The 10,443-nt window shown below is 41.2% G+C and overlaps 1 protein-coding gene across 3 annotated transcripts in view; it reads right to left on the reverse strand.

Annotated features, from left to right (window-relative positions):
• AFG2A (AFG2 AAA ATPase homolog A) overlaps positions 1-7,397 on the reverse strand; it is a 142,328-nt gene extending 134,931 nt beyond the window's left edge. For all 3 annotated transcript variants that reach the window (XM_081959352.1, XM_081959351.1, XM_081959353.1), the window contains exons 1-3: positions 7,176-7,397; positions 5,639-5,763; positions 5,340-5,497 (exon numbers count right to left, since the gene is read on the reverse strand). In XM_081959352.1, coding sequence (XP_081815478.1) covers positions 5,340-5,497; positions 5,639-5,763; positions 7,176-7,308 — 416 coding nt within the window. In that variant the 5' untranslated portion in view covers positions 7,309-7,397. The remainder of the gene's footprint in view (positions 1-5,339; positions 5,498-5,638; positions 5,764-7,175) is intronic.
• Between the last annotated feature and the right edge of the window lie 3,046 nt (positions 7,398-10,443).

Consider the following 10,443-nt stretch of genomic DNA (forward strand, 5'->3'; position numbering starts at 1 on the left):
TGAAGCGCCGCAAGAGATGCCTAGAGAGTCGTTGGAGATCTTCCCATTCCGAATTTGACCGAACACAGGTACAAACCCATTTAAGGACGTACCTTGTGGCATTGAGAGCGGCCAAACGTCAATATTGTGCCGCTCTCATTGCATCCGCAGAGAACCGCCCTGCCGCCCTGTTCCGGGTGTCCTGCTCCCTCCTGTTTCAGAGGCCGCGGGAGGCCCCTTTACAGGGTAGGGCAGAGGAATTTGGGAAATATCTGCAGTATAAAATCGCTCAAATCCAGAAGGATTGGGTCCCTTTCAGTGGTCTAGTGAAGACGTCCGCGGCGAGTCTTGAGAGACCAGTCTGGGAGGAGTTTGACTTGGTTGCCATCGAGGATTTGGACAGAATGCGTGGACGACTGCGACCTACCACATGTTTACTGGACCCGTGCCCCTCCTGGCTTGTACTGGCATCCTGGGAGGTTACACGTGACTGGCTCCTGGGCCTAGTGAATGCTTCGTTGGGTGAGGGGTCTCTTCCGGCCGCCTTGAAAGAGGCGGTGGTGAGACCCTTGCTCAAGAAGCCTTCCCTGGACCCTACGGAGCTGGCCAATTATCGTCCTGTCTCCAACCTTCCCTTTTTGGCGAAGGTTGTAGAGAGTGTGGTGGCTTATCAGTTTCCACGACATCTGGAAGAAAATGATTATCTAGACCCGCGGCAGTCCGGCTTTCGCCCCGGGCACAGCACGGAGACGGCCTTGGTCGCGTTGGTGGATGATCTCTGGAGGGCCAGAGATAGGGGTTGTTCCTCTATCCTGGTCCTATTAGATCTCTCGGGGGCTTTTGATACCATCGACCATGGTATCCTGTTGCACCGACTGGAGGGGTTGGGGGTTCGGGGCACCGTTTTGCGGTGGTTCGGCTCCTACCTTTCCGGCCGGACGCAATGTGTGTTGGCAGGGGAGCTGAGGTCGACCCTAAGCCCCCTTACTTGTGGGGTGCCACAGGGGTCGGTCCTCTCGCCACTCCTGTTCAACACATATATGAAGCCGCTGGGTGAGATCATTCGTGGTTTCGGGGTGGGATATCATCTGTACGCTGATGATACTCAGCTGTACATTTCCACCCCGAACCACCCCAACGAGGCCGTCGAAGTGATGTCCCGGTGTGGGGAAGCCGTACGGGTCTGGATGGATGACAACCGACTCAAGCTCAACCCCTCCAAGACGGAGTGGCTGTGGGTTCCGGCCCCCCGGTTCAATCAGTTAATTCCATCTCTGGCCATCGGGGGCGTACAACTGGCCCCCGTGGAGCGGGCGCGCAATTTGGGCGTCCTCCTGGATGCCCGGCTGTCCATGGATGATCATGTGACAGCCGTGGCAAGGGGGGCGTTCCACCAGGTTCGCCTGGTGCGCCAATTGCGCCCCCTATTGGACCGGGATGCCTTACGCACAGTCACTCATGCACTGGTGACGTCTCGCCTCGACTACTGCAACGCTCTCTACATGGGGCTTCCCTTGAAATGCACTCGGAGACTACAGTTGGTCCAGAATGCGGCCGCGCGGGTGATTATGGGGAGTACAAGGTACTCCCATGTGACACCTCTCCTGCGCGAGCTGCACTGGCTTCCTGTGGTCTATCGGGTGCGTTTCAAGGTTTTGATAACGATCTTTAAAGCGCTCCATGGCACAGGACCTAGCTACCTGTGGGATCGTATCCTGCCCCATACATCCCTGCGACTAATTCGCTCGCACAGAGAGGGACTTCTCCAGGTGCCGTCCACCAGACAGTGTCGGGGGGCGGCGCCTAGGAGCAGAGCCTTCTCTGTGGCGGGCCCAGCCCTGTGGAATGACCTCCCCCCAGATATCAGGACTACCTCTGACCTCCGCTCCTTCCGTGCAAAGCTCAAGACCCACCTTTTCCAAGTAGCTGGCCTGGCTCAACCATAGTTTGATCATATCGCTCCTGATGGGTTTTTAATCTTGTAATTTTACTTAGGGGGTTTTAAATTGCAATCTTAATTCTATCTCCATTTATCTGTCTACCTCCTCCACGTATACGTCTATATTTATGTGTATGTACTGTCTATATTTGTATTTTATGTGTTTTTTATTGTACGCCGCCCCGAGTCCTCCGGGAGAGGGTGCGGCTAACAAATACAATTTTATTATTATTATTATACGATTGTATCACAGCGGCCAGTTGATTCGCCGGATTTGGCATTGATTACTAGTCGGGCCCCACCCAGGGGCCTAGGACGTCGTAACATATTTTCGTAATATACGTGCAGATCCAAGCAGTGCAGCTTTTTGCATTTGACTGATGGTGATTTTGTCAAGTTTTAACTGTTTTAAATGTAATTCCAGTGCTTTTGGAATAGCACCCAGTGTGCCTATTACCACTGGAATTACCACTGCTGGTTTGTGCCATAATCGTTGGATTTCAATTTTTAAGTCCTGGTATTTCGCGACTTTTTCATGTTCCTTCTCCTCAACCCTGCTATCACCTGATATTGCGATGTCTATAATTGTAACCTTCTTTTTCTCAACCAGTGTGATGTCTGGTGTATTATGCGCCAGTATTTTATCCGTTTGTATGCGAAAATCCCACAAGATCTTGACCATCTGACCCTCGATGACTTTTTCAGGCTTATGTTCCCACCAGTTTGTTGCTGTTTTAATGTTATAATTTTTGCACAAATTCCAGTGGATCATTTGTGCCACTGAATTGTGCCGCATTTTATAGTCAGTCTGCGCGATTTTTTTACAGCAGCTGAGTATGTGGTCAACAGTTTCATCAGCCTCTTTGCAAAGTCTACATTTGGCATCATCAGAGGATTTTTCGATTTTGGTCTTAATGGCATTTGTGCGGATAGCTTGTTCTTGCGCAGCCAGGATTAGTGACTCTGTTTCTTTCTTTAATGTACCTGCTGTTAACCATAACCAAGTTTTTTCACTGTCCACTTTATCTTTTATTTTTTCCAGAAATTGGCCATGCAATGCTTTGTTCTGCCAACTCTCCATTCTTAATTTTATCACATCTTTTTTGAATTCTTGTTTCGTCTGTTGGGCCTTCAATAGATTTTTGTTCTTTACTTCGATTAATAGATGTTCTTGACTTTCTTTTAAATAATCAGCCAGTGCATGTTTTTCTTCTTCAACTATTTGCTTCACTTGTAATAATCCTCTGCCACCTGATTTCCGGGGTAGGTATAGTCTATCAATATCACCACGTGGATGTAAACTGTAGTGCATTGTCATTAGTTTCCTGGTTTTTCGGTCTAAAATGTCCAAATCAGCTTGTGTCCAGTTAACTATACCAGCTGTGTATCTTATAACTGGTATTGCCCAGGTGTTTATGGCCTTGATTGTATTTCCACCATTCAATTTAGATTTCAAAATTTTCCTAACTCTGTTGGTGTACTCTCCCCTGACAATAGTTTTTACTTCTCCATGCTTGATGTTATCTATGATATTATTATTATATTATTGATGTTGTTATTATTATTATTATTATTATTATTATTATTATTATTATTATTATTATTATTATTATTATTATTATTATTATGGGCTAGAAATTTCTCAAGAGAATTTTGGAAGCATTATCTGGGGAGATTCTAAAGATGAAAACCAAAGATACAAGAGAGGGGGGGTGGATCTAGGGATTTTACACACTGAGAGAATTTTTTAAAAACATCCAGGAAGCAAATGGAGAAAAGAATATCATTCTTCAACAGTCAAATAGCAATGTTAATCTAACAGAAGACCCATGAGATATGAGACTCTGTAATTTGTCTCCTTCAAACTCAGAATGCACGAATCCTAAGAGATTTTAAATGGACATCTCGTTCATTAAATTTCTTCCTTTTTATCTTGTTACTTACAGTTCTAGAATTATATGAACTATTTCACAGATTGAAGCCTTACTTTTAAATAAATCTTGGTCCTTGTTTCATATGGTTTATAGCCAGTGATATTTTTACTTGATATTAGATGCACAAGAACACTTTCATATCACCAATCCTTAAATCCCCATACCATGGTTCTCTACACAACACAGTACAAAGTTAGTTAATTACAGTTAATCCAAACGATCCAAATGAGAATTCCATTCAGTCATCTGAAGTGTGAGATGGGCGGCAAATACATTTTACAAACAAACGAGAAGCACCCAAATTCCTTACAACAGCTTTAAGAGCAAAGTGTCTGTAATCTAAGCTTTCCAAAGGAAATTACACTTTACAGAAATACACTGCGTGTAATGTACTTAATTTATTCAGCAATTCAGATTTCAGTTACAAAGGTATTCTCGGGAATAAGAAAGAAGGTGCATAGCATAAATATACATGTTCTTCATATCCACCATGAGATCTAAAGAAAAGACAAACTGCTTTAAAGTGCTACAATTGTGCTCTCCACACGTTCCAAATTTCTCTTCCAGAACTGAACGGAATGCACAGGTACAGTATAGGTGATACCATACTCAGTAGTAGTAACTGTGAAAGGGATCTTGGAGTCCTAGTGGACAACCATTTAAATATGAGCCAGCAGTGTGCAGCAGCTGCCAAAAAAGCCAACACAGTTCTAGGCTGCATCAACAGAGGGATAGAATCAAGATCACGTGAAGTGTTAATACCACTTTATAATGCCTTGGTAAGGCCACACTTGGAATACTGCATTCAGTTCTGGTCGCCACGATGTAAAAAAGATGTGGAGACTCTAGAAAGAGTGCAGAGAAGAGCAACAAAGATGATTAGGGGACTGGAGACTAAAACATATGAAGAACGGTTGCAGGAACTGGGTATGTTTAGCTTAAGAGAAAGAAGGACTAGGGGAGACATGATAGCATTATTCCAATATCTCAGAGGTTGCCACAAAGAAGAGGGAGTCAAACTATTCTCCAAAGCACCTGAGGGTAGAACAAGAAGCAATGGGTGGAAACTAATCAAGGAGAGAAGCAATTTAGAACTGAGGAGGAATTTCCTGACAGTGAGAACAATTAATCAGTGGAACAGCTTGCCTCCAGAAGTTGTGAATGCCCCAACACTGGAAGTCTTTAAGAAGATGTTGGATAGCTATTTGTCTGAAACGGTATAGGGTTTCCTGCCTAGGCAGGGGGTTGGACTAGAAGACCTCCAAGGTCCCTTCCAACTCTACTATTGTATTGTATTGTATTATAACTCAGATCTGAAGCAGTGCAAATGTCCTGGCATGCAATGCCACAGTTTTAAATATGAGGAAAACTAAGGTCTTTAAAATACATTTCATTATGATCACATGAAACCCCTTCATCACAAAATTGACTCAATCACAATAAATTGGAAATCTGACCATAGGTAAAATGCATGAATATCAACATACCCTAGCTTTACTTCCACTTCCTCTGCCTGAAGTACAGCACCAGTCACAGGCTGGATAAAGACCGTATCACCGGGTACCACTTTCAGGTTCTTTTGTGTAATTGCACTTAAGCCAATTTTTTTACCAGGGAAACCTGCAACAGGCCATGCTGTGCAAACCTAACCAAAACAATAGAAAATATAGCTATAAAATAATCCATCTAGTGTTGACCCTTTCAAGGAAAATAAAATACACCATTACATAAACAAACGCCCTACATACACAGATACACATAGAATTGATAAGAAAACAAACACTACCTCTTGCTTTCCGTTTGTACTGGTAAGCAGCACTGGACGCCCTATGCAAATATTTGCCAGCTTCATGTTGTTGAGTGCCAATTGCACAAAAGATCCTCTGTATATTTTGGGGACTTTGTCATCTTCTAAAATTAAAGAGAAAAATACAATTATGCATGTACGTATCATTTGGTTGGTCTAAAATCATTTAGAATAAAGGGCAGATTATCTCCCCACAGTCAATATAAGAACAGAACATGATAAGCAATATGATATCTTTGAATTAGAACATAAACCATGTTTGGGCCGTTCAATTAACTGTTGCAAGAACATTCTGATGTTAAACAAACATTGCCCGTGTTGTTCTACTAAAGTTCTATTTTATGCTGTCCTGAAAATATTAAAGTTTGAGGAGAAAAGAAAATCAGCTCTGCCCATTCATTATATTTCTGCATTTTACATTACATAATGTAAGCAATTAGTTAAATGTTGCAAGTTAATGCACCCAAAATGGTCCATGGAAGTACACTAGATGGCAGAGTAGTAAGAAAAAGAACTGCATCAAGCCTCAAATGAATAACTATAACAAGTGTAGCTGTATGAATTTACTTGAACTGACAGCAGTTGAAAACCTATAATGTATTCATTGGGCAACAAGAGCACACTGGTGTAGAATCCAACTTTCCCCCCCTCTTTTAAAGACAGATATAGTATCTTCCGAAAGATCACTATATGTTAGACATTATGCAGACAGGTATATTATGTTGGAGCCAGGAGCCTTGTCACAAAGTAGTTCAAGTCAAAATTGCCATACAGAGTACTACCCAACAACTGGATGGAAAGGCAGGGGAGATGCTTGAAACAACCTAAGCAGGCAAAAGGGATTTAGCATATCCTAGCCCCCAACTGTGACATTCCACAACTGTGAAATTACAGAAAATTCACATGGCATGACCTGTTTTGGAAAAATGATAACAACAAAATGGGAGCAGCTAATTACAACTTTAAGCTACGTAGTCCTGAACTGAAATTGTGTTCAGTTGAATACAATCTTCTGAGGCTAGAGAGCAATTCTGGTTTTCCCGACAGGTAGTGAGGATGAAATCTACATTTGTCCTAAATTCCTACTAAAAAAATTTAAATTGCACTCCATCTCATGCAGTTCCAGATACCTGCAACATTCAACATAGAAATTTTAAAAAATAAGAGTTTTATATTGAACATTGCAAAAGAAAAAGGATGGTCACAAACATGCAAACTGCATTTGGGAGCCTCTGTGCCTTAATAGTTTTTGATTTGGACTGGGATTGCCAGAATTTTGATTCCCAATTTCCGTATATCGCAGTTATCTCTTAAGATAACATCTATTATGCGATGGAGTGATGCTATAACTGCTGCATGAATATTGCAAGAGCCACGTGTTTCTGTCGCAACAACCAGAGCGACCGTCCTATACGGTGCTTAGATTCCTCGATGCTTTCCCAACCTAGCCTACCTTACAGGCTTGTTGAGAGCATGAACGATCCCCGACAACCCGCGCACGCTACCAGCATCCTACCCTTGTCCAAAAAGTCTGAAACCGACAAACTCTGCCACCCGAGGGCTTCTTGCGCTGCATCTCGTTCGTCGAGAGCCGAGTCCTTTTCCGAAGGAGGCCGTTTCTTATTTTTCCTCTTGCTGGAAGAGGACATTGCAAGAATTCAGGGAAGACGCTGGAAAGGCGGAGGCAGCGCCGCTTTAACGGTATTTGGACCACGAGCGCGGCTTCTTCCCCGGAAGACAAAATGCGCTCAAAGAGATATTAAAGAGTTAGAGAACATCGATTCAAGACTGCCTATGCAGTTATTTCAGTATTGAGAAAATAAGTTTCAAGCGCTTAAAAAAAACGCCCGTCTCCTCGAGGCGTTTTTTAAAAAGTCAAATGTTCCTGATCACAACCGTAAAAGAAATTCTAATGCTAATGTGCTTTTATGTTTTAGGAAGTTACACCGAATATCACTCTTCATTTTTAGAGTCTAGGGATGCTCAGTAGCAGGGAGCGGATGTTGTTCTATTATTGTGTCTCTATGGATAACTCATAGTTGGCTATGTTCAATGTAATGCCGGAAGTCTTTCCGAAATGCAGGTTCTCTGGGCGCCTTCGCTTTATTCTCCCCAATAGGGGTCTGATTTGCAATGCTGTTATTTTCGTTTAGTCACTTCCTGATTAAACTGTTTATTCGGCTACCCCAAGCAGAAGATATTACTTTCAATAATTGTAGGTGATAAAATCCTAAACTCAGCGTATTAAATGAAATGATTAGTTACTCTGTTTTTTGTGGAACTTGTTTCTAGTTAACCTTAACAGAATGGAATAGAATGGAGTGGAATGGAAAAGAGAAGAGAAAAGAGAATTCTTTATTGGCCAAGTGTGATTGGGCACACAAGCAATTTGTCTTTGGTGCACATACGCTCAGGGTACATAAAGAAAAGAAAATAGAATACATTCATCAAGAATCAAGATACTAGGTTACTAATAAGCAATCAAATTATACTAGGAAATAATATAAATTTTAAAGATACAAGCAACATGGTTACAGTCATAAGTGGAAAGATAGGTACTAGGAAGGAAGAGAAGAATAATAGTAATATAGTCTTAGTCTTATTAGTATTAGATTTAAGTTTTAGAGTGTTAGTGTTAAGTTTAATCTATGTGTTAATTTAATTTAAGTGTTAGTTTTAAGTTTAGAGTCTTAGTCTTCTTAGTAGTAGATTAAGTTTTAGAGTGTAAATCATATGCTGTACACTCAATGGAACAAATTTCAGATTAGTGGATGTTAAATCACAGCCTCAATTTTAAATATTTACTCAAAATTAATTTAACCTAAATATTTCCCCAGAATTCGATTCTGATAAATTTCATCAGCATTCTGAGGCATTTGTTTTAGGTTCACGTCTCTTTTTTTGTCTGGTCATTGTTATTATATTGCTTATTAGAATTATATAAAACAGGCATCATAGTACAAAGTTTCCATCATGTGTGGAGTGCTTGGTGCTCTCTGAGCTGCTGTTTGCTTGCTGACATTTCATTACCTAATTACACTGATGATATTACCCAGTCAGGTAATGAAACGTCTGCAAACAAGGCAAATCAGAGGGCAGCAAGGAATCAGCAGTTTTTCTCTGGGCCCACATATTCTTTTCATTCTGTCTGTGTTAAAAGGACAGCGCACAAATTTAAAAGTACAACTTATTATCCTATTCGTAATAGGTTATTTTCAAATACAGACTCTGGCAATATCAATATATTTTCAAGCAATATCAATATATATTATGTGGTGCTAATATGCAGACTTTTAAACATATTGTAACCAACATTCCAGAATAACACTCTGGAATAGCCAACACTCCGGAAGATAGGCTTAAGATACAGAAGGATCTTGACAGACTTGAACATTGGGCACTATCTAACAAAATGAAATTCAATGGTGAAAAAAGTAAGATTCTACATTTAGGCAATAAAAACAGAATGCATACGTGCAGTATATGTGGTAATTTGCTCAATAGTAGTAACTGTGAGAGGGATCTTGGAATCCTAGTGGACAACCATTTAAATATGAACCAGCAGTGTGCTACAGCTACCAAAAAAGCCAACACAGTTCTAGGCTGCATAAATAGACATAGAATCAAGATCATGTGAAGTGTTAATACCACTTTATAATGCCTTGGTAAGGCCACACTTGAAATACTGCATCTAGTTTTGGTCACCACGATGTAAAAATGATGTTGAGACTCTAGAAAGAGTGCAAAGAGCAACAAAGATTATTAGGGGACCAGGGAGCTAAAACATATAAAGAACGGTTGCAGGAACTGGGTATGTCTACTTTAATGAAAAGAAGGACTAAGGGAGACATAACAGTGTTCCAATATCTCAGGGTCTGCCACAAAGAAGAGGGAGTCAAACTATTCTCCAAAGCACCCGAGGGCAGGACAAGAAGCAATGGTTGGAAACTAATCAAGGAGAGAAGCAACCTAGAACTAAGGAGAAAATTCCTGACAGAACAATTAACCAGTGGAATAACCTGCCTCCAAAAGTTTTAAATGTTCCAACTCTGGAGATTTTTAAGAAGAGATTGGATAACAATTTGTCTGAAATGGTATGATTTCCTGCCTAAGTAGGGGGTTGGACTAGAAGACCTACAAGGTCCCTTCCAACTCTCCTATTATAATTCTATTTGTGCAAGATTGCCCACAATGTGCATTCTCTGGTTCCCTAAAACATGCATATGAAGCAACCCCAGAGGTGATGCTTGGTTAGCTGAATTGGAATCCAGTTATAAGGCCACTGCCATACCGCCATGAAAGTTTTACTTCTTATTACATGGACTGTGTTTATATGTTTACTTCTGTCATGTTCCCATCATAAATAAATAATATATAAATATAATAGTATATAGAAGTTTTGAAGGAAGTAAAAAATATTGTAAGATCTAAGACCAAATATAGGTGCCACAACGAACACCTTTTTTTTTTAGTCTGGCACTGGGTAGAAGTGTTGAACTTCAATTCCCAGAATTCCTAGACTGGAAAACGTTGGAACCTAAATCTGATGCGTATCAGATTTCAGAGATCAGAAACTGAACACCAAACTCTGATACAATTTATTTTACTATGAAATGTATTTATTAAATGCATACGGCCGCCCATCCCGCGTACAGAGTATACAATCTTTTCCACGGTAGCGAGTGGAAAGAAATTTGGAACTGTACGAAAAGCCTTGACGGAGCCAAGTTTTCCAAGCGGAGCAGCCGCACGGAAGTCCAGTTTGTGAGTAACTCTACGTCCTT

This window comes from Natrix helvetica, assembly GCF_964273705.1.
Source record: "Natrix helvetica genome assembly, chromosome: 7".
NCBI classification, from domain to species: Eukaryota; Metazoa; Chordata; class Lepidosauria; order Squamata; family Natricidae; genus Natrix; species Natrix helvetica.